General features: G+C 67.6%; 3 protein-coding genes across 6 annotated transcripts; all 3 read left to right on the forward strand.

The window, feature by feature from the left end:
- The first annotated feature begins 227 nt into the window (after positions 1 to 227).
- KCNN1 (potassium calcium-activated channel subfamily N member 1) lies at positions 228 to 11162 on the forward strand. 2 transcript variants are annotated; one of them, XM_065652712.1, is made up of 10 exons: positions 228 to 530; positions 5116 to 5231; positions 6296 to 6730; positions 6804 to 6899; positions 6978 to 7396; positions 9397 to 9538; positions 9621 to 9731; positions 9821 to 9948; positions 10618 to 10687; positions 10789 to 11162. In XM_065652712.1, exons 3-10 carry the CDS (start codon positions 6353 to 6355, stop codon positions 11041 to 11043), a joined length of 1599 nt encoding a protein of 532 aa, XP_065508784.1. In that variant the 5' UTR covers positions 228 to 530; positions 5116 to 5231; positions 6296 to 6352; the 3' UTR covers positions 11044 to 11162. The 2 variants fall into 2 exon arrangements, with proteins under 2 accessions (XP_065508784.1, XP_065508783.1); XM_065652711.1 differs by lacking the exon at positions 228 to 530 and adding an exon at positions 1045 to 1250.
- A 924-nt stretch (positions 11163 to 12086) lies between these two features.
- Positions 12087 to 13926, forward strand: OCEL1 (occludin/ELL domain containing 1). Its single transcript, XM_065652854.1, has 6 exons — positions 12087 to 12226; positions 12284 to 12351; positions 12779 to 12906; positions 13010 to 13164; positions 13317 to 13485; positions 13750 to 13926. Exons 1-6 carry the CDS (start codon positions 12087 to 12089, stop codon positions 13924 to 13926), a joined length of 837 nt encoding a protein of 278 aa, XP_065508926.1.
- A 736-nt stretch (positions 13927 to 14662) lies between these two features.
- OCLN (occludin) lies at positions 14663 to 22110 on the forward strand. 3 transcript variants are annotated; one of them, XM_065652674.1, is made up of 9 exons: positions 14663 to 14744; positions 15737 to 15782; positions 16151 to 16850; positions 17869 to 18027; positions 19987 to 20150; positions 20227 to 20415; positions 20492 to 20663; positions 21351 to 21392; positions 21542 to 22110. In XM_065652674.1, exons 3-9 carry the CDS (start codon positions 16161 to 16163, stop codon positions 21641 to 21643), a joined length of 1518 nt encoding a protein of 505 aa, XP_065508746.1. In that variant the 5' UTR covers positions 14663 to 14744; positions 15737 to 15782; positions 16151 to 16160; the 3' UTR covers positions 21644 to 22110. The 3 variants fall into 3 exon arrangements, with proteins under 3 accessions (XP_065508746.1, XP_065508747.1, XP_065508748.1); XM_065652675.1 differs by having other exon boundaries at positions 19987 to 20117; XM_065652676.1 differs by having other exon boundaries at positions 17938 to 18027.
- The last annotated feature ends 24 nt before the right edge of the window (positions 22111 to 22134 follow it).

Raw genomic sequence — 22134 nt, forward strand, 5'->3', positions numbered from 1 at the left:
TGCAACTGCGAGGGGTGGGGGGGGCCGCGGTCCCCGTGGGTGCTTTGGGTGGCACCGGGGGCTCCCGCGGGGACCGCGGCCGGGTCAGACCCACGGGTGGGCACCGGGGCGGGAGCGGCGTGGGCGGGGGGGGAGGCACGGGGCGGGCGAGCGCCCCCGTCCCCGCAGATGCGGCAATTAAAGCGGGGGAGCCGGCAGGCGGCTAAATTTAGCCGCAGACAATAGCTGCGGTGGCCGGGGAGGAACCGGGGAGCGGGTTGTGCGCGGCTGCGCGTGTGAGCGGAATAGCAAACGCGGCCGCCCCGGCAGCCCCGCTGGCCGCTGCGCGCTGGGGAAACCGAGGCACGAAGCGGCGGCGTGGGGCCAGGCGGGACCGCGGGCCCGGAGCCGAGGCACCCGGCTGCCCCCGGCCCCCCGCTCGGCCGGTTGTGCCGGCGAAGCCTCCCGGCAGCCCGGGGTCACCGCACGTGTCGCCGCCAGGCCATGGTCACCAGCGCCCGAGGGGAGCACGGGCCGGGGGCTGCCTGCAGGTGGGTGCGCTGGGGGGGGCGGTGGGCTGGGAACCCCCACTGGGGATCCCCCCCCGGCTCCTGGGGACCTGCCGGTGCTGGGGATTCCCCGGATTCCTGGGGATTCCCTGAGCTCCTGGGGATCCCCCTGCTCCTGGGGACCTCCCGGCTCGTGGGGACCCCCTGGCACAGATGGAGCAGGGCGGGGGGGGGATGCCCGGGGGCAGCGTGGCTTTTTGGGAAGGGGACACCGGGGGGGCTGCCCCGAGGGCAGCCCGGGTGTCCGGGGCAGGCGGGGAACATTTGCCTGCCCCTGCTCTCACCCCCCGCGCACCCACAGCCCCCGGCGCGGTGGGGAGCGGGGAGGGGGGGGCCAGATTGGGGCAGTGGGCTGCGGGAAGCAGCCCCACGGCGGTGACAATGAGGACGCGCTGGGAGTGACTCTGCCCGGCTAAAAATATCCTCCTCCCCCCGTCCTCCGCCAGCGCCGCGGCCTCAAGGTCACTGCCCGCCGTGGCGGGGCCGGGGGGGGGCGAGGGGGCGTGGGGCGGGGAAGCCCCCGGCCCCCCCCGCGCCGCGGCTCCCACACGCGCCCGGGCACGGCCACTGTCGCCACTGTCGCCTCTGCCGCTCCGTCGCGCACAGAGCCGGCGGCGGCCCCCGCGCCCCCGCACATGCCCCCGCCGCCCCCCGGGCACTCCGGCTCGTCCCGACGCTCCCCGTAGCGCGGGGCCGTGGCAGGTGAGCAGGCGCAGGGGTGGCAGCGGTGGGGACGCCGAGGGTGGCTTCCCCTGGCTGTGGCTGGGTGCCGGGGTGGGGGGACACCGGGGACGCCCTGCCGGCTGCTCTGGGCAAGCCCCAGCTGCCAGAGTGAGGGGACAGCGCGGGGTTTGTGTGCTCGGGGACAGCGTGGCCGTGGGGACCGAGGTTGCAAAGGGCAGCGTGGCCGAGCGGGTCGAGGTGCCGGGGGACATCGGTGTCCGCACTGGTGGGGTCTGGCTGGCGGGACGTGGCTTTGGGGTGGCTCTGGCTGGGAGGACCAGCCCCGCGCTGCACCCAGCTCGGCACCCACCGAAAACGGGGCGCTGGGGACGGTGCCACATGTGGTGCCATGGCCATGCGTGGTGTTTGGGTCATGGTGCTGGGGCCGTGCGCGGTGTTTGCTGGTGCAAAGTCCGTGGTCTGCACTCGGGACTCCCGGCAGGTTCAGGCACCGCGTGGTGTTCGTGGCCTCGACGTGCCAGGGAGTGCCCGGCGTGTGCCGCGGTGCAGCCACCAAGGCCATGGATGTGCAGCATGGGGGCCCCCCTTGCCCCTTCTCGACCTTCTCCGTGACCTTGGGCAGCCCCTGGGGACCCTGCGCCGGGCAGGGGGCTGCGGTGACTGCGGTGACACTGTCACAGCAGTGGGGACCACTGACCCATGAGTGGGGGAAGGAAGGGGTTTCCAAAGGTGCTTGCAAGGTTCGAGGGACACCCCCCTCCTCAAGAGGCTTGTGGCAATACCAAAGGCAGCGGGGACACCCGTGTCCCCCCAGGCCAGCCCTGCCAGGGGGTCCGTGGTGACCCGGCAGGGGCAGCCAGGCGAAGCGGCTTTGTCCTTCGGCTGAGCCGAGCTGCGTGGGGGAGGCGGCGTGGCGGGTGAAGCCGGTGCAGTGGCTTTGTCTGGGGATGGCGATGCGGTGGCGGCAGAGCGGGGCGTGGGGAGCGCAAACCCCCCCAGACCCTGCTGCACCCCCCACCCCAGATCCAGGCACCTGCTCAGCGCCGCGCAGGTAGGGTGTCCCCGGTGTCCCCCGCCGTGTGTGTCCCCCGCCGTGTGTTCCCCCCACCAAGGGAAGGTTTTTCTCAGGGAGACCCCGGGAAAAGCCGGGGATTCCCCTGCGTGGCAATGGGGCTGGGGAGTTTCGAGTGTCCCCGTGTGTCCCTTTGTGTGTGCCAGCCCACGTGCCTCCCCCTGTGCCATGGGACCTGCAGACACCCCATAGCCCTGTGGATGGGAATGGGCCAGATCCTGTGTGGGGCAAATCACCTCAGTGCCAAACTCTGCCCCTTCGCACGGGCCCCGATGTGCCGGGGTGGATGTGGGGTGCCCAGGGGACGAGGGCCCGGCTGGTGGCATCACCAGGGGTCCCACGGTGACAGGGCTTGGCTGAGCTGTCCTGGTGCTCTTTGGGAGCCCAGTGGCCTCGTGCCGGTGGCTCCGCCAGCCCCAGGGGGCTCAAATGGTCCCGTATCCCCCCGAAACCATGCTCAGCCCCCCTGCCCTGCCCTCAGGGGACAGTGGCGGTGGCACAGCCCCCCCGTGCATCCCCGTGCCGGCGAGCGGGCAGCGGCGTGTGCGGGGGCCGGGGGCTCCTGCTGGCACCGACAGATGCTCTCCAGCCTGGGACATATGGCCAGGGCTTGGTGGCAGCAGGAGCTGCGGCCGCCTGAGAAACCGGGGCCACCGCGGGGTATTTGGGGGGGCAGGGGGGGCTGCAAGGGGCCTGACGTACTTTGTGCACCCAGCAAGCCCTGAGCTCCCATGTTGGCTGGTGAGGAGCCCCTGCGACCCCGGCTGGGGGGCACAGCGGGGGCGTCACCGCCCTGAGCACCCCGTTCCCTGCACCATGGCAGGGGGGTTCCCCGGTTCCTCAGCCCCATCCCCAAGGTATGGCAGCGGGATGGTGGCCGTGTCACCCGGCTGCTGGCGTGGGGCCCACGGGCACAGCCCCAGTGGCAACCACAGCCCCCCCAAATTCCTGCCCCACCCTCCCCGGGACCGCGATTCCCCGGCAGGAATTAGCGAGTGGGTAATAAATAAATCACCAGCCGGGAGCCTTTTGGCCGCCCGCCTCTATTTTTAGCTGCACCCTCCTCCTCTGCAGTTGCTCCCAGGCAGCATCGCTGCTCTGGGGCATGGGGGGAGCTGGGGGGGTCCCACTTGGCACCCTACAACCCCCGCAGGGCACCAGCGGCTACTGCAGCCTGGCTCTGTGGGGGTTAAACCATGTCCCCCTGCCCGTGTCCCTGCCCTGGCCTGGGTCCCCCTGGGGACCCCTTTGCTGTCTCCCCACCATCCCCATCACTCCCCAGCCAAGGGTCCTTCCCTGGCCCATGACACCCTGTGTCCCCCTGCCTCTCCCCAGGTCCCTTCACCCCGCCGGGGAGACGAGACCTGGCGGGTCCCCGTGTCCCAGCGCCGAGCGTGGCGGCGGGGGCGGCGGGAGCACCCTGCAGCCGTGCCGAGACACCCGGGCTGCGGCGGTGGGCGTCCTGCTGCCGCATCGCCGCCAACCTCCCGGTGCGGGAGCTGCCGCGCGCGGGGACGCTCGAGGCCGGTGCTCAAGGACAGATGGTGGCCGTGGCCTGGGCAGCAGCCCCGCTCGGTGGGACCCGCGGTGTCCCTGTCCCCGTGATGTGGCCGTTGAGGACCACGCTTGGTGTTCCTGCATCCCGCCTGAGCATCCTTGGGGATGCAGCCACAGGCCATGGTGTCCCCATGGGGACAGGGACCCCTCAGGGTTTCGCTGTTTTAATCAACCCTCCGGGTGCTGAATCCTGCCAGAGATGTCCCTATCGATGGACTGACAGGAGGAAGATTTAATAAGGCCCATTTACATTGCCATCGATAGAAGCTATTAGTGAAACGACCACAGAGTGGTGGTTAATAAAATATTTACTGGTATCCGTCTGGGAGGGCTCTGGGGGCAGCTTCACCCACCCCATTCGAGGTGCCAAAAAGTTTACGGGGCCGTGGGGTGAGCGGTCTGCCCCGGCACGGCTCCGGCATCGCCGGCAGCTCCGCGGTGAAGGGGGCCTGGTGGGACCGGCAGCCCTGGCAAACCGCTTCCCCTCCGCCCTGCCCGCTGCCGCGTTATTTTCCTCCCCAACCGGGTATTAAAAAAGAAATCGGAGCCCATTTTCCTGCCATAAATTTGGCAGAATGGAGAGAAAATGATCTGGCCCTGGAGAGGAGCCAGCGGCCCCGGAGACACAGCGGGGAGCAGCTGGGTGCCGGAGCAGCCGTCGCTCCCGCCGGTCACAGGAAAGCATCTTCCCAGCTCCTCTGCATCCCTTGGGGGACGGGGTCCCAAAATCCTGCTGTCCCCCCCAAGATGGGGGGACGCTGCCTGGGGGGGGACGCTGCTGGTGGCAGCCGCTTCCCGGGTGTCCCTGCGCCGGGGGGGACGCGGGCACAGTGGTGGTGGTTGTGATGGGGGCACCGGTGCCGGTTGTTTGGGCTGCAGTGGGACTCGGGCGCTTGGAGGCCTGAAATGTGGGGTGCTGCCCCCCTGGGGTGCAGCCGGGTGGGGGGAGAGGCTGCGGGGACCCCCCGGCTCCCACGGCAGCCAGCTCTGGCCTGGTCCTCCAACCAGGATGATGCTGCCGGCACCGCAGGGGGATTCTGGGGCCCCGTAGGGGGATTTTGGGGTCTGGTTGTGCCCCCCTGTTGGTGCTGGGGGGCCGTGCTGGCTGTGACGGGGCTGTTTGTGCAGTGGGGTCTGTGCTCGCTGCCATGGGACCCCCCCCCTGCGACGGGGCTGCTGGTGCTGGGGGGTCCCTGGTACCACGGCCGATGGGGTTTGGGGACCCCCCTGAGGCCACGTCTCCTCTCCGGGCAGGCGTGGAGGGAAGCCCATGGCACCCGGCCCCCCGGACCCCCCCTGCGCCAAGCCCCGCTCCCGCAGCCCCTAACGCTCCAAGGGCCCCCCAAACCGGCCCTGGGGAGCCCCAGCAGGTAGGGGGGGTCCAGGGGGCTGGGGGGGCTGCGGGTGCAGGGAGCTGCTGCGGTGGTTTGGGGGGCCACAGGGGGGTGCTGAGGGGTGCATGGGGGGTGACAGAGGGAATGTCTGGGGATGCTGCTGGTTGCAGCGTGCTGGGGGTGCGTGGGGAGAATGAGGGGACGGCTGGGGGGGGGGTGCATGGGGAATGATGGGTTTTGGGTTGCAGAGGCCCAGCGCGGTGAGGGTGGGGGGGCGCTGGGGGTGTCATTTGGGGGCTGAAGGGTGCGCACAGGGGTGTGCCGGGGGGGCTGGGACGGGAGGGGGTGCCCGGGGGTGTTTGGGGGTGCACGGGGGGGGCTCGGCGGGGGGCGCTGGGGGTGTGACAGCCCTGGGGGGGTCTGGGGGGGCCTGGGGGCGCAGGGGATGTCCGGGAGCGCATGGGGGGGGGTGGGCACGGGGAGGGGGCGTGGCCAGCGCTCGGGGGCGTGGCGACGGGCGTGGCGTGGTGCTCGTCACCGGGGGCGTGGGCGGTTTCCACCAATGAGGCGCCTCGCCCCGCCCACGCCCCGCCCCCGAGCGCTCCGGTCCCGCCGCCGCGCGCCCCCGGGACCGAACGGGGCTGCAGCAGCGGCGGCGGCGGCGCGGCCCCGGCGGCAGGTACCGGGCAGCAGCGGCGGGGCGGCCGGGCCGGGCGGGGAGGGTGAGCCAGGCCCGCCGGGCCACCCGGTACCGGGAGCCCCGGGGACGTTCGGGGGGCGGTGGGGGCGCGCAGCTGCAGCTCGTTACCGGAGCCGTCCCGGGGCCGCGGGCAGCGACCAGCACCGGGGGCACTATGGAGGTGTCTTGCTCACACTGCTCCCCCGCGGGGGGCTGCGGAGGGGGGGACCGGGCTGCGGCGGCAGCGAGCACCGGGCAGGCGGCACGTCCCCCGTGGGCAGGACACGTCCCCACGGGCGGGGGACATCCCCGGCGCGGTCGAAGGCGGCACATGGGTGCCACATGCCTCGTTAGGTGTCAGCCGGTGCCAGGATGGCCGTCCCGGTTCCCCGGGGACCCGACACCGTCCCCTCTCCCGCAGGTCGCCCCCGCGCCGCTGAGCCATGCGGGATCGCCCGGTCCCCTCCCCGCCAGAGCCATGAGCGGCTGCCGGTACAATGGGGGGGTGGCACGGCCCCGGGGCCCCCTGAGCGCCTCCACCCGCACCTTGCACCCGCTGGAGGGGGAGACCCAACCGCTGCGGCCCCGCCGGCCCCCCAGCCTCGAGGTGGTGGTTTCGCAGCCGGAGCAGCCCGGGGGTCCAGATCCCGGCCCGACGGTGGCACCGGGGCAGGATGCGGCTGAGGAGCGGGGACGGGGACCCCGGAGGAACCAGAACATCGGGTACAAGCTGGGGCACCGGCGAGCCCTCTTCGAGAAGCGGAAGCGCCTCAGCGATTACGCCCTCATCTTTGGGATGTTCGGCATCGTGGTGATGGTGACGGAGACGGAGCTGTCCTGGGGGGTCTACACCAAGGTAGGGGTCGCGGTGGGTTGGTTGGGGGCCTGGGGCGGTCCTTCCGGGCTCACGCTGCCCGCTCCACTCACAGGAGTCGTCGTATTCGTTTGCACTGAAATGCCTTATCAGCCTCTCGACCGTCATCCTCCTGGGGCTCATCGTCATGTACCACACCAGGGAGATCCAGGTGAGGGGACACACCGGTGGGTGCTCACCGCGGCTGTGCCACCCTGGTGGTCCCACCATCCCCCTTCTCCCCCTGCAGCTCTTCATGGTTGATAATGGTGCTGACGACTGGCGCATCGCCATGACCTACGAGCGCATCTTCTTCATCGCCCTGGAGCTGATCGTCTGTGCCATCCACCCCATCCCCGGCCAGTACCTCTTCACCTGGACAGCGCGGTTGGCCTTCACGTACGCCGCCTCGGTGGCTGACGCCGACGTGGACATCATCCTCTCCATCCCCATGTTCCTGCGGCTGTACCTGATCGGGCGCGTCATGCTGCTGCACAGCAAGCTCTTCACCGACGCCTCCTCCCGCAGCATCGGCGCCCTCAACAAGATCAACTTCAACACCCGCTTCGTCATGAAGACCCTCATGACCATCTGCCCCGGCACCGTCCTCCTGGTCTTCAGCATCTCCTCCTGGATCATCGCTGCCTGGACGGTCCGCGTCTGCGAGAGGTACGGGGGGCGCTCCCTGACGGGGCTTTTGTGGGGAGCGCGGGGCTGGGGTGCAGCTGAGGACGCACGGTGCAGACCCCGGGGGGCGGCTTTGGGAAGAAAAGAAGCCCCTTGGAGAAGAGGCCCCTACTCTCTGAGCAGCGCCTCCCCGCTGGGACCCTCATGGTGGCCACAATGGTTTTGCCAAACCAAAACCGCTTGCTGAGGCGAGGTGTGGCAGCCAGACCCCTGAGCTGTCCCCAGACCCCTCCGTGCCCCTCCCGGGACGTGGCAGGACCTGCTGGCAGGTCTGGCCAGGAGGATCTGGGGGTCTTGCAGAGGGGACTGAGCCCTCGCGTGGGACGTGGCCCGTGCTCCTCAGCTGTGCCTGCCGGGGGGCCGGGGCCGGGGTGCCCGTGCCGCTGCCCTGCCCGCGCTCGCCCCTTCTCGCCCCGGGACGTGCATTAACTGCTCTTGTTTTCCCTCCCTGACCGCTCTGCTGCTCGCAGGGACAAACTGTGAGTCACCCCAGGGACGGACAGTGCATCCTGCACGGGACGTCCCCCCCCACTCCAGGCTTATGCTACCCAGAATTTAGGATTAGCTGCAGCCGGGTGGGGGGGCCAAGGCTCGGGGGGGCTGCCCAGGCTGGAGCAAAGAGGCTGTGGACATGGAAAGGGGCTGGAGCCCTTTTCCGCTTGGAACCTCAGGGGCTGCTTTCCACTCCCCCAGCCTGGCCATGAGCTGGGGGTCCCGTCGCAGCGTGCGGGGGCGCTGGAGCAGGGGTCTTTCTGCCCCAGCTCTCGGGGTGCTCTCGGAGGGGTGGGCTTGCTGCAGGAATCACTGTGGGTCCCAGGGGGAGAAACCCCAGCAGGGATGGGAGCCGAGCGGGAAGGAGCTGCCGGATCCTCCGTGTTTCTAACCGGAGGCTCCGGCTGAGTCTCCAAAAGGCTTTTGCTCAGCTCTGGCGGTTGCTCGGCGTTTCCCCTCCTTACCCTGCACAGTTCGGCTGTGTTGAAGGAGTCCTGGGTGCTCCTGGGGAGGATGGGGGGAGCATCGTCCTCAGGCTGCCTGCCCTTTGGGCGCAGGTCCCCCCTGGCTGTGCGGTGCCCCCAGCATCACCCCACTGCATCCCCGGGTGCCGGCTGAGGTTCCAAGCCCAAACCATGGGACTGCGCCCAGGGCGGGCCGGGCAGAGGGACGCAGCAATCCTAAATTCCTCGCCGCACGCTTGAGTCCCCCCCGGCTCGCTCCTGGCTCCTCCCTTCTCTTTTCTTGTCCCCCGGCACCCGGTTTTCCTGGCTCCCCGCTGCTCCCCGCATGTCCCTGTCCCGCTGCCCGGCTTGGCCATACCCAGCGCCCGGTCCTGCTGCTCCATGTCACCCAGCCGGGCTCATCCCGTTGACCAGCGGGAGCCGTGGCCGGGGGTCCCTTGGGGAGGGGCGGGGGGGGCACAGCCATCTGCATTTGTGGCATCAGCGCTGGCCACTAAATCTCAAAGCACAGTGTCCCACTCTTCCCCCACAGTGACCCCCGCAGTGGCCTTGGGGCCCTTTGTAGCTCCAGGTTTGCTCAGGGCGGGCAGAGACAGGGTGTCCCCTCCCCAGGGGGTCCGGCGGTGACACTGGTGTCCTGTGCTTTGAGATCTCGGGGGGGCTGCAGGAGAACGGAGGTCGCTGCCGTCGGTGCGTGGGGCTGCAGCTCTGCACCGGTCACCCCGTTATCCGCGTCCAGCAGCCCCCCCCAAGCCCACCCCTCTCCCACAGCCACCCCAGGGCTTTCCTCCTCCCCAGTGCCTGTGTCCAGAGTGGCCACGTCCCCAAAGTGTCCCCAGGGTGTCCCCAGCTTCTTTGGGGTCCCACGTGCCAGTGGCGTGGTCAGGAGCTTGGGGACTCTCCCGGCTGCAGCCACTGGATGGGAAAGCAGCTAAAAACCGCGTGGTGAAGCCGGTGGCACCGTGGGGGGACACGTGGTGGGACCGGGACCACGCGGTGACGGTGGCTGCGCTTGGCCCTGGGCAGGTACCACGACAAGCAGGAGGTGACCAGCAACTTCTTGGGGGCGATGTGGCTGATCTCCATCACCTTCCTCTCCATCGGCTACGGGGACATGGTGCCGCACACCTACTGCGGGAAGGGCGTCTGTCTGCTCACCGGCATCATGGTGAGTGCTGGGGGGGCACACGGGCTGGCGGGGGGGCTCCCGCACCCCCCGCTGCCCTCACCATGGGGCTCTCTGCCCGCAGGGTGCTGGCTGCACCGCTCTGGTTGTCGCCGTTGTTGCCAGAAAGCTAGAGCTCACCAAAGCGGAGAAACACGTGCACAACTTCATGATGGATACGCAGCTAACGAAGCGGGTAAGAACCCCCCTCCCAGTGCTGCCTCCCCCCATCAGCCACGGGGCAGGACCAGCCATCTCCATCCCTGACCTTTCTTTTGCATCCAGGTGAAAAATGCTGCTGCCAACGTACTCAGGGAAACGTGGCTCATCTACAAACACACCAAGCTGGTGAAGAAGATTGACCATGCCAAAGTTCGGAAACACCAGCGTAAGTTCCTCCAAGCCATCCATCAGTAAGTGCCAAACCTTTACCTGCTTCCTACCAGGAGGTTTTTTTCCCCATCGTGGCTCTGCAAGGAGAGCCAGGCGCTTCCCCCCGCCCGTGCCCGCACTGCCTGGACCCCCAAGTTGGGAGCCAGGTGGTCCCTTGTCCCCCATCCCCGTCCCTGCTGTGGGGATGCTTTCCCGGCAGGTGGGGACCCTGATGGTGACCCTGGGGGTACCCGATCGATGAGGCTTGATGTGACCGTGTCTGCTGGGGGCTGCGAGCCCCTGGGACCCTCCTGCTTTGCGGGGGGAACTGAGGGGCACCCGGCTTGGGTTTGGGGGGTGACCGAGACGGGGGGTGGTGCTGCGGCTGCTCTCGTCTCCCTGTGCTCTTCGTGGTGGTATTAAACCTGCTGTTGTGTTTTGTCTCTGTTCTGCCCCCTCCCTGCAGAGCTCAGAAGTAAGTCGCCCCCCCCGGGGGCTGCTCCTCTTCCTCCCTCTGCTCCCGTGTGCATGGGCTCAAGCGCTGCTAAATTTGGGGAGGTGGCCGGGGGGACATGGCGCAACCGCCCCCCCGGGGCTGGATGGAGGGGCAGAGGCTGCGCTTGCAGGGTGGGGGGGCTGCATGCTGGGGGCTGGGGGGGCCGCGTGGGGGTGCCGCTGGCCTTGACCCCGCTCCCCCCGTGTCTCTGCAGGTTGAGGAGCGTCAAGATGGAGCAGCGCAAGCTGAACGACCAGGCCAACACGCTGGTGGACCTGGCCAAGGTGCGCGACGCCGGGGTCGCCGGGGGGCGGCCGGGACACCCCCCTGAAAGATCTCCCGGCACTGAGCCCCGACCCCGGCGTGTCCCCTTGGTTCCCGGCAGACCCAGAACATCATGTACGACATGGTCTCGGAGCTGCAGGAGCGTCACGAGGACCTGGAGAAGCGGCTGGGCGCCCTGGAGAGCAAGATGGAGGCGCTGGGCCTGAGCCTGCTGGCGCTGCCCGGCCTGGTCAGCCAGGCCCTGGGCCAGCAGCAGCGCGAGCTCCTGGGGAGCTGGACCCCCCAAACCTGCACCCCGTCCCGCCCCCCCAGGTCCCCTTCCACCGCCCCCCCCAGCTCCTCGGACAGTGGGTGATGGGGTACGAGGGGGGCGGCGTGGGGGGGGGTCCCCCTCTTTATGTCTGGCCATCGTGTGGCTGATTTCAGTAGCTTTGTTCTGTAAAGCCCTGTTATAAATTTCCTGCGTTCACTGTGCTGGCGTGAGGCTGGACCCCCCTCCCACCCCGAACCCCGCCATGGTCCCCCCGGGTGGGTGGGAGGTGAGTCCCAGCCTCCTGGGGGGCTTTTTGGGGGGGGGACACAGAGCAGCTGCTGTGCCAGGGGGATGGAGCAGCCCTGGGCAGGGGGAAAAGGCGAGGGGGGGCAAAGCCAGGAGCCCTGAGTGTTGGGGGGGGGTCTGGGGGCTGCCCCCCGGGTGTGGGGGGGTGGAGGTTGGGGACAGGGTGGGGGGATGCCTGGGGTCCTGTGTGGAGGGGGGGAGCCCCCCCTGTGATGAGAGCAGGGCTGAGCCCCCGGGGGTTGAGGATTTTTTGGGGGGGTGGGGGGGCTCTGTTGCTGGCTCTGCCATGAAGTGACCTTGGCAAAGTCACGTCACCTCTCTGTGCCTCAGTTTCCCCCATCTGTAAAATGGGGGCGGGGGGGGGCGGTGGTACCGACCATTGTGAAGTGCTGTGAGATTCCTGGATGCAATATTCAGCCCGGACCCCCCCGTGGGGTGGGCGAGGACCCTCTGCCGGGACCCCCGTGACCTCGGACACCCCCTCCAGGGGCCGGTCCCACTCCCCAGCTGGAACCCTCGGCGCGGGGGGATCGGGGGGGGCTGAGGTGCACATTAAAGGAGGCTGAACTGGACACATCACTCTGTGCTTGGGGCAGAGGGACCCCTGCCCGGATGGGGGACGGGTCCCAGGGGGGCGAGGGGGGATGCTCTGGGGGGGTCCCTTTGCTGTGGAGGCTCCCCCCAACCTGGGAACCTTGCAGGGGGGGGACGGGGCTGGTGTTGGGGCTCCGACCCCCCCGGGGGGTGCACTGAGAAGGGTGGAGCTCACAGCCCCCCACTTGCTGGCACTGGGGCAGGTTTGGAGCGGCCATAGTGGATGGGGGCTGTTTTGGGGGGTGATGGGGCTGAGGATGCCCCACGGTCCCCATACGGAGGAGGATGTGGCTCTTTGGGTGGCGCTGGGCAGGGTGGGGGCTATGTGGGATGCTGGGGGGGGGCAGGGGCCAGATCCTGCCCGCACGGGGCCCCCCGCTGCACGGTGGGGCGGTGCGTGGCCGTTAATGTTTAACCGCTGGTGCCTGTTGGTGACCGGCAGCGGTGGCGGCAGCAGCCAAGGGACATCGCGGCGAGCACCGGGGCCGTGTCCCACCATGAGACGGGCAGGTAACGCTGGCAGCGAGGACAGGGGGGACACGGAGCCTTGGCTCAAGTCCAGCAGCATCCGAGGGGTCCTTGGTGGTGGCGGGGATGGGTGGCAGCGATGCCATGGGGTCCCTTCCCGTCCTCCTGCCCAAGGGGCTGCAGTGGGTCCAGGCGTCGCCAGCACCACCGGCTGCTTTCCTGCTCACCCATGGGCCAGGATGGGATGGCAGCAGGGGAGGTGACATCCCTGGAGCTTGCTGACATGTCCCCACGTCAGTGTCACAAATCCCTGGTGAACGATGGGGAGGGAAGGCGGCTCAGGCTCGGGCTGCGAGTGTGAACCGCAGGGGAAACTGAGGCAGGCGGAGAGGGCTGGTGACACCACGATCATCTCATCTCGCTGCAGGGTTTGCTCCCGTCCCTGCTCATCTTGGGGCTTCTCTCCCAGCGGGGCTCAGCCTGGATGCGGCGAAGCGGAACAGCCGCCGGGTGCACCCAGGGGACCCCTGTCACCCCAAAACTGCTGGGAGCCAATGGCTGAGCCCCCCGGCCCTGCCAGAGAGCCGGGGCTGCCGGGTACGGAGCTGAGCACGGGGTGCTGAGCCCCGGGGTGGGCTGGGGGCGTTCGCCCCCCCCTCACCTCCATGAAGTCCTCACGTCCCTCCCGTGTGTCCCGAAGGCTCCACCAGCCCACACCAGGCACGTCACCTTCAAGGTGCCACCACAGACACCCCCAGTGAGGGTCCCCCACACCAAGGAGGGGGAGAAGCCGGGGGCCAGGTCTGTCCCCCCGGCGCTGGCACCCTGGGCACACGCTGTCCCGGACTACGTGGTGTAAGTGACTCCCAGGGGCTTGGCAATGGCCGTGATGTCACGGGGCCCTGGGAACTGGTGACACCCAACCAAGAGGGTCCTGCCTGGGGGTGCGGGCAGAACTTGGGGTCTCCCTCGTGCACCCTGAGCTTCATGGCTTCCTGGTGGTGCAGAAAGTACCCGGCGATCCGGAGCCCCCAGCAGCGGGAGGGCTACAAGGGCGTCTTCCAGGACCAGCTGGCTGAGTACAAGGAGCTTCTTGGGGACATCCACACCACATGGCGGAGGCGCTGGGACCCGGAGGTGACAATGGGCCGGTGGCCCCGACACACAAGCAGGACGGTGGGTCCATGGGCAGGTGCCACGTGGCTTGCGAGTGGCGCGGGGTGTGATGAGTTGGCTGGTCTCTGCAGGGACTCGGGACAAGCCTGGGGGGCTGCAGTGGATGGGGGAGACTGGAGGGGACACACAGACACCCTGGGGCTGACGGGCACCAGCCGTGCTTGACGGCAACCAGCAGCTGCTGGAAAATTAGCGAGCAGCGGCTTTTCTCGGTTACACCCTGGGTGAGGCTTTTAGCACGTGGCGCCTCTGCCCCCACCTCAGTGCTCGGGGGGATCCCCAGGGCACCGCGGGACCCCGGTGCCGGGTTCCTCCCAGCAGGATCTGACCTTCCTGAGGAAGCAGCAGCGCTGCGAGTACCTGAAGAAGAAGCTGACGCACATTAAGGCGCAGATCCAGGAGTACGACCGCGACGCCCGCGACGGCACCGTCTACTTCTGAGCCTGCGCACCTGCCGGCACCGACACCGTGGGACGATGACCCTGGGGGGCACCCCAGGGGCTGGGTGCTGCAGGGTGGGGGTGACGCTGCAGGGATGCACCCAGTGCCCACCCAGTCATTGCACCCACCCGGGCACACAGAGCAAACCCACGGGCTCCTTGTGCTGCCGGTTTTGGGGTCCTCTGGGTGCTCTGTGCCCTGGGGGAGGCTGGTGCCCCCCGGGCGCTGGGTGGGTGCTGCCTGGGAGCCAGGCCCTGGGCTGCGCCCCCACTTCAGCCCATGTGAATTAGGGTGGCACCCTCCCGCGGCAGTGGGTGCAGCTGCAGAAGTGACCAGAACTGGTTTTAATAAAACGCGGCGATATTTTCGGGGGGGGGGCGTCTTAATGTGCACTCGGGGGGGCACCCGCAGCAGCGTGGGGGGCAGCCGGGAAACGCGTCCCACCCCGGACGTCCCCAGGAAAACAACGCGGGGGCCGGGGAGGGGAAGAGCAGAGCCCCGACCCCAAAGTTCTGCGGGATCGCGGGGGTTGGGGGTCCCAGCCGGGGGTGCCCCCCCTGCGCCTCTCCGGGCTCCCCCTTATCCCGCCGCGTTCGCTTTAACCAACCTCCCCCCGGCGCCGCCGGGACGGAGCCGCCCGGGCTGCGGCGCTGGGAGCCGGTGGCGGGAGCGGGGGCGGCCCCCAGGGCTCCCCCCCCGCATCCCACCCCTCCCCGGAGGCGGAAACCGGGGCCGGTCTCCAGCAGCGCGGATCGGCCGCGGTGCCGCCGATCTCGGCTGCCATTTTAAGGTGAACAAAGAGGCGGAGGCGCGGGCAGGTGAGTGGCTCCGCGGCGGACGGGACCTCCCGGCACCGAGGGGTGAACGAGCTCCCGGTAGGGGAGGGCGCACCGAGGTCCCCGCTCCTCGCCGCGCATGGAGGGTCCGTCCTTCCCCGCCGCCCCTGCGCGCACCTGTTTCCCTAGCGGGATCCTCACCGGTACCGCGGTCCGCACCGGGGTCCGCACCGGCACCGGGATCCTCACTCACCGCAGCCCCCAGCAGCACCGGCACCGGGGTCCCCGCTGGCACCGGGATCCCCACTGGTACTGGGGTCCACACTGGAGTCCCCAGTGGCGCCGGCACCGGGATTCCCCCCGGCACCGGCATCCCCACCGATGTCGGGGTCCTTACCGGAGCCCCCAGCAGCACCGTCCCCGGGGTCCCCGCCGGCACCGGCATTCCCACGGGTACCGGGGCTCTCACCGGGGTCTCCGCCGGAACCGGGGCTCCCGGGGCTGCAGGTGGAAGGCGAGAGGCGGCCGCTCCTCCCGGGGGAGCGGGGCTGCTCTGCTCACCCGGTGCCCCCGCAGCGGGGAAGGGACCCCCGGAGCCCCCGCTCCCTTGTCCCCGCCGCCGGCAGCGCGGTGCCCCGGTTACAGCTCCGGAAGCCCGGGACACCCAGCGCCGCTCCGGGAGGGGTCCCCGGTGGGGTGGGGGCGTCACACCACAGTCCTGGGGGTGAATCACCAGGACCTGGTGGCTGCCACCCCCCCATACCCCCTCCCAGGGGCCCGATCCTGCCCGCTGAGCCCTGGCGCTGCCGGGTTGGGTTTCCCACCAGGGTTCAGGTTTCCCCCGCGCTGCTCGCAGCTGTGAGCTGGGGGGTCTTTACCTAGGTGGGGGTCTCCGAGCTGAGGGGGGATGTCTCTGCATTGATTTGGAAAAAAAAAAAAAAAAATACAAATTTTTGAAACCCGATTTGCAACTTTTCACTGGGGTGTTGCTACTGTGCCCTGTGTTGTTATTATTGTTATTTTTTTTAATCCAGCCGGATCTGCTTAAGGAGGAACCCTCGGGGTTAGCACTAGCCTTGGGTAAGAGGTTTTCTGTTTTAATTAGAATTTAAACAATCCAATTCATTCAGACGGTGTCTGGCAGCTGCGGTCGGTGGGGGGCGGCATGGCGGGGTCTCCTGCGTGGGGCAGGGCTGGGCTGTGACCTGGGCGATGCTCAGTGAGTCACTTCTCCTCCCCGTGCCTCAGTTTCTCCATGAGCGGCGGTGACTCTGGCGGCGTGGCGTTGGGCACGGGTTGTTGACAGTGCCATCGGGCTGGTGGCGGGTGACCAAAGTCCCCGCCGGCTGCGTGGGGACGCAAACCCGGCAGTGCCGCCTCGCACAGTGCGGTGCCGGCACCTCCTGGTGCGCGTCCGGCTCCAACTGCTCCGTCCATCTCCCCACCAGGCTCTCCACCATGTTCACCAAGAAGTCCTATGACGGCCCCCCCACAGGCTACGGCCCCCCCACGGGCTATGGCCCCTCCACGGGTGATTATGGCTACGACTACGGTGCCCGCTCACCCCCACCGGGTTCTTACTACATGGAGGACGTGCCGCAGCACTTCTACAAGTGGACGTCGCCGCCCAGCGTGGCGAGGATCCTGGAGACCGTGGTCATCCTGCTCTGCGTTGCCATCTTCGCCTGCGTGGCCTCCACCCTGGCCTGGGAGTATGGCTACGGCTACGGCTACGGGGGGACTTTCGGCAGCGGCTACTACGGCTCTGGCTACTACGGCAGTGGGTTGAACTACGGTTACGGGAGCTACTACAGCGGGGTCACCAACCCGCGGACGGCCAACGGGTTCATGATGGCCATGGCCGTGCTCTGCTTCTTGGCCCAGCTGGGGCTTTTCGTGATGAGCGTCAGCAAATCCAGCAGCTCCCGCTCCCGGCGCTTCTACCTGGTGGTCATCGTGGTGTGCGCCGTGCTGGCCTTCCTCATGCTCATCGCCTCCATCGTCTACGTCGTGGGGGTCAACCCCCAGGCGCAGATGACCGGTAGTTACTACTACAGCCCCTTGCTGACCATGTGCAACCAGATCTACAGCAGCGGCACCTACCTGAACCAGTACCTGTACCACTACTGCACCGTGGACCCCCAGGAGGTGAGGGTGCACCCCAATTTTGGCCAGATGTCCCCTTTTTTGAGCCAAACCCACAGCACAAACCCCTTGCTCTGCTTCAAACGTGATGCTGCGCAAGGGCAGCGTGGGTGGGAGAGCATTGGTGACCGCGTGTCCTGCCCTTGGGACGTGTCCCTGGCCATACGGGGTTTTTCTTCCCATTTTTAATGTTTCTGGTGGTGCCGTTTTATGGCTTCAGGGGGCAGGGAGTGGTTGCTGGTGATGGATTCCAACCGGGGAGATCTGGGGCTGCGGGAGGAACCGAGACGAGCCGACTGCGTGTGACAGGGAGTTTCGGGGAGGGGACAAGCTGTTGTCCCGACACAGACCCAGAGTCTGGTACTTTGGTCTCCCCGGTCGTAAAAATATTTGAACAAGGCTGGGGCACGAGGAGGCGGCATGTGCGGGAATGGGCGTGGGGTCGGGGTGCCAGTGGGGTGCCAGCTCTTCCCCAAAACACCTGTGATGATGCCGGCCCAGTTCGGGAGCCCGGCGGGTCAGTGGGGCAGCGAGAAGCCCTCCAAAGAAAGTCGGTCAGCCCCGGTTGGGGCTGGCAGGGATCCCGCGTGGCACATGGGCTGGGACCGGTGCTGCCGGTTCCCAGCCGGCCGTGCCGCATTCCTGCGCCCTGAGCGGGAGGAGCCGCGGCTGCTCTGGCTCCACGCAAAGGCCGAGTGTGGCCTCATCCGTCCCCGATTTCGGTGCAGCCGCAGGGATCTGGCTCTTGGGAAACCGTCCTGTCTCCGTGGGGAAATCAACCCCCGCCCTGTTGCTTGAACCCCAAAAGCTCTGGAGCCCCTGATGGGCTCCAGCCCAGCTGCCTGGGCATGGGGGCGCCCTGCCCTTCTCCCCATGGGGGGTGAAACGTCAGGAGCATTTGGGATGAGGGGAGCAATTCCCACTCGTGTTGGGCACCCAGACCCTGGCTTGGCTGGGACCAGGGTCTTGGCATCCCTGTGGGACACCCCACCCTGAGAACCCTCCCGCTCCATCCCTCCAGGCCGTGGCCATCGTCTGTGGGTTCCTCATCGTCATCCTCCTCTGCCTCATCTGCTTCTTTGCTCACAAGACGCGGAGCAAGATCTGGAAATATGGGAAACCAAACATCTACTGGGACAAGGTGCCGGTGGTCCAGGAGGGTCCCAACGTGGAGGAGTGGGTGAGCCTGGACGTGGGCTGGGGCTGTGGGTGGGTGCCCGGGGCTGCGCGGGGGTCTCCCCTGCCACGTTTTGCCTGGTTTGTGCTGCCCCAGTGCCAAGTCCCGGTGTGTTTGCTCACCGCAGCTCCCGGGGCGCGGTGTTATCGCCGCCGGTGCAACGCTGTGCCCAGCGCTCGCTGCGTCCCTCCCTGTCACCCCGTTTAGATGCCATGGCTTTTCCCAGCTGGTACCATTCCCCAGCGCCACGAGGCTTTGCACAGGATGCCAGACTGGGAGAACTGGTCTTAAACTCCCTGAAAGACAAACAGGGTGGGATGTGATCGGGCGGGTGCCAGGAGAACAGAGGCTCTGGGTCCTGTCCCCTTTGCTTGCCCTGCGCTTGGGGCTGTGAGACGCTGCCCCTCGATGCTGTTTGGTTTTGGTCCTGGCAATAATTAACTCAGCTCCATGGGGCCGTGCCGCCCCACCGCCGGGGGCTTTGTTGCAACCAAACCGGCACCGTTTGGGCTCCGAAGGAGTCTGGTGCTGGCTGGAGCGGTGACAGCAGGATGTGTCCCCTCTGGGTGGGGGACACGCTGCAGCTCAGCCCCCTTGGCCCCAGGGAGATGCTGGGACATGTCCTGTCCTGTCCTCGCTCAGCAGCAGCAAAGGACCAGTGCGTGGGCAGGGGCTGCATCCCTGTTCCTGTTCCCATCCCTCCTCACCCCCGTCCCTGTGGGACTGGGGCAGCCCAGGGATGCTCAGGCGCTGGGTTTCCCCCCCCGGAGCAGAGACATTTATCACATTTAGCCCAAACTTTCACTCCAGACCCAGATTTGAGCACAAGTGCTGCTCTCAAGCCCTGGAGCTCAGCTCCGCGCTGCGCCCGTGTCCCCACACCTCCAATATTTATTTTTTCATTTTGCAGAAACACCTTTGTTCTGGTTTATTTATTTTTCGTTAAAAGTCCCTCCCTTGCAAAGCATTTCCTGGCCCGCTGGGGGCCCGACCGGCTGGGGGGCAGGACCTCATGCACCCCCGCTCCCCCTCACCTGCCCCTTGGGGGTCCCCACTCTGCTGGGTGGGGTCACCCACCGGTGACACATCCCTGCTCGGTGGGGACACAGCGCTGGGGAGGTACCGGGGTGTGAAACCCTCCCAGGACGTCTTGTTCCCTGTTTATGGTCGGGACCGAGATAAAGGGGTGACCTTCGAGCGGGCGCTGCCTCCTTCCCGCCGTGGCACGGGGATGTGACTGTCCCCATGCTGGTGGCCGCCGGTGGCTGTCGACCTGGTGGCCCTGTCAGGCAGAGCAGCCCCCAATTAACGGTGTCTTCATTAGCCGGGGGGGAGGAAGCACCGAAGGAAGCGGCGTCGCCAGCCGGAACTCGCAGCTGACGTCCCCAGGGCCACCATCCCGGGCAGGCACCGGCGTCCGGCACAAACAACCCACAAAGGCCAGGAAGGAAGAGGGGGAGGGACAGACGGACGCCCCGTGTCCTCCTGGAGGAGCCCTGGCCGTGCCGGGGCAGCAGCGAGGCTCCCGGGGGGTGTCATCCTGGGGGCGCAGAGCTGGGTGCCAGGACCCCCCCGAGCTGTGCCGGTGTCCTGCCGGGACCCCCCCACGGTGGCTCTGCGCAGGGTGGCACCGTCCCCTGTGGCACTGGGGTTCATGGGCACGTCCTGCAGTCTCCCCCCTCCCCAAACGCTGCTCCGCCCGCCCGCGGGGGCTCCCCCACCTTCTGTGTCCCCCGCACCCTCCACAGCCGTGCGGGACACCCCACTGCAGCTCTGCCGGGCTTGTCCCCCTGCTGTCCCCATCCCTGCGCAGGGTTGCCATGGCTGCTCTGCGGTGTCCCTGTCCCCATGGGATGGTGACCAGTGTCCCCAGTGTCTGGGGTCGCAGTCTGTGCCCTGCTCGAGGCGGGGACAAGTGTCCCCCTGTCCCGGCACAGGGCTGAGCATCTCTCCCCACTGCAGGTGAAGAACGTGGCGGACGGGGCCAGCGTGCAGGATGAGACGGCCACGCTCGCCTACTCGGAGAAGCCGACCAGCCCCATCACCGCGCCGCCCTACAGCCCCCCCTCCTACAGCTACCCCCCCCAAAACGGGTACTACCCCGCGGGGACCTACGGCAGCCGGGAGTGAGTGGCCTGGGGGGTGGAAGGGCTCAGAGTGGGGACACTGCTGAGCTGGCTGACGTCCCCATGTCCCTTGCAGTGACCAGCCGGACCGGGGGACCAGCACCAGCCCGGTGGAGGAGAAGACGCGGGAGCAGCCCCGCAAACCCCCCACCCGTCGTGGCCGCCGGCGCCGCCGCAACCCCGAGCTGGATGAGTCGCAGTACGAGACCGATTACACCACGGCCGTGGAGTCCAGCGACGAGCGGGACCAGGACCAGTGGGCCAGGTGAGGGGGGACCCCTGGGAGCTCCCCCACAGCCCAAACCCCCGCGCCGGGGCCTGACCCTGCCCCTCTGGCACAGCCTCTACCCCCCCATTGCCTCGGACGGCGCCCGCCAGAAGTACAAGCAGGAGTTCGACACGGACCTGAAGCGCTACAAGCAGCTCTGTGCCGAGATGGACGGCGTCAACGACCGCATCAACCAGCTCAGCAAACAGCTCGACAGCATCTCCGAGGACAGTCCCCAGTACCAGGTCAGGGCTCTCGGGGAGCCACGGGGACACTGCGGGGTCACCGGGACACCCTGGGTTATCAGGGATGGACGTTGTGAGGTCTTGGGGTGCCGTGGGGTATCAGAATGGATTTTGTAGGATATTGGGAATGGATGTTATAGCGTTTCAAGGATGGATGCTGCAGGGCATTGGGGATGGATGTTGCGGGGTCTTGGGATGCTGCAGGGCATTGGGGATGGATGTTGCGGGGTCTTGGGGTGCTGTGGAGCATTGGGGATGGATATTGTGGGGTCTTGGGATGCTGTGGGGTGTCAGGATGGATTTTGTAGGGTATTGGGCATTGATGTTATGGTGTCTCTGGGATGGATGCTGTGGGGCATTGGGAATGGATGTTCTGGGACCTTTGGATGCTGCAGAACATCGAGGATGGATGCTGTGGGATCTCAGGATGCTGCAGGACACTGGGGATGGATGTTGTGGGGTCTTGGGATGCCACGGGGCATCAGGGATGGGGGCTGTGGAGCATCTGGGATGCTGCAGGACATCGGGGATGGGTGTTGTGGGATCTCGGGGTGCTGCAGGACATCGGGGGTGGATGTTGTGGGGTCTTGGCATGCTGCGGGGCACCAAGGACACTGCAGGGCAGCACTTATCCCCGTTGCGACCCCCCCTGGCCCATTGCGACCCCCCCATTCCATTCCCCGGCAGGACGTGGCAGAGGAGTACAACCGGCTGAAGGACCTGAAGCGGGTGAGTTGGGAGCGCGGCCGGTGCCGGTGTCCAGCCAAAGCGGGGCTGGGTTGGAGCAATGCAGCTGGGGGGGGATGGAAACTGTGCCCCCCGCCCCGGCTGCAGCCCCCTCCCCACGCCGCTGAGGCCGGTCCCGTGCTGTGTTTCAGAGCCCCGACTACCAGACGAAGAAGCTGGAGACCAAAACCCTGCGCAACAAACTCTTCCACATCAAGCGGATGGTGAGCGACTATGACAAGGTGCGGGGGTAGCCTGTGCCCCCCCCACCATGGCAGGGTGAGCAGGGGGGGGCTCCTCACTCCCCCCGTCCCCCCACCCCTTCCAAAGACTTCGGTGCATTTTGTACCTTTTGTTTGTATAAAAAAAAAAAAAAAACGAACCCAAGAGTCAAAGCCACCCTGGGATGTCAGTGCCAAGGGCGTGGGGCTAGAGGAGCCAGACCCCCCCCCACAATGTTTGCCCCCCCACGCCTTCCCCTCCCGCACACTGGGGGCTGCCAGTCCCCTCCCGCTGCTGTAAATACGTTTTTTGGGGGGGTCTGCAGCCCCCCTGCCAGCACGGGGGCCAGGGAACCAAAGCATGCCAGCTGGGCAGGTGGGGGGGTCAGAACCCTGCACCCCCCGGACCCCCAGCTGCCTTCTGGGGAGCAGCCCTGGGCAGGGGGGTTATTTTATAAGAACTGGCTGAAACTGTATTTTTTTTTTCTTTTTTAATGAATAAACTGTATCTATTGATTTTAAAC

The sequence above is a fragment of the Caloenas nicobarica genome, chromosome 27 (genome assembly GCF_036013445.1).
Source record: "Caloenas nicobarica isolate bCalNic1 chromosome 27, bCalNic1.hap1, whole genome shotgun sequence".
Taxonomy (NCBI): Eukaryota; Metazoa; Chordata; class Aves; order Columbiformes; family Columbidae; genus Caloenas; species Caloenas nicobarica.

What these genes read in the sequence shown, in the direction of transcription:
- OCLN (XM_065652674.1), top strand. Translation starts at nt 16,161, where the DNA reads ATGTTCACCAAGAAGTCCTATGACGGCCCCCCCACAGGCTACGGCCCC. An exon ending in GACCAGGACCAGTGGGCCAG is followed by an intron (nt 20,416 to 20,491) that starts GTGAGGGGGGAC and finishes CCTCTGGCACAG; the next exon opens with CCTCTACCCCCCCATTGCCT. An exon ending in AGGACAGTCCCCAGTACCAG is followed by an intron (nt 20,664 to 21,350) that starts GTCAGGGCTCTC and finishes ATTCCCCGGCAG; the next exon opens with GACGTGGCAGAGGAGTACAA.
- OCEL1 (XM_065652854.1), top strand. Translation starts at nt 12,087, where the DNA reads ATGGGGCTGAGGATGCCCCACGGTCCCCATACGGAGGAGGATGTGGCT. An exon ending in ACGGGGCCCCCCGCTGCACG is followed by an intron (nt 12,227 to 12,283) that starts GTGGGGCGGTGC and finishes GGTGACCGGCAG; the next exon opens with CGGTGGCGGCAGCAGCCAAG. An exon ending in GCTGTCCCGGACTACGTGGT is followed by an intron (nt 13,165 to 13,316) that starts GTAAGTGACTCC and finishes CTGGTGGTGCAG; the next exon opens with AAAGTACCCGGCGATCCGGA.
- KCNN1 (XM_065652712.1), top strand. Translation starts at nt 6,353, where the DNA reads ATGAGCGGCTGCCGGTACAATGGGGGGGTGGCACGGCCCCGGGGCCCC. An exon ending in CCTGGGGGGTCTACACCAAG is followed by an intron (nt 6,731 to 6,803) that starts GTAGGGGTCGCG and finishes CTCCACTCACAG; the next exon opens with GAGTCGTCGTATTCGTTTGC. An exon ending in TTCCTCCAAGCCATCCATCA is followed by an intron (nt 9,949 to 10,617) that starts GTAAGTGCCAAA and finishes GTGTCTCTGCAG; the next exon opens with GTTGAGGAGCGTCAAGATGG.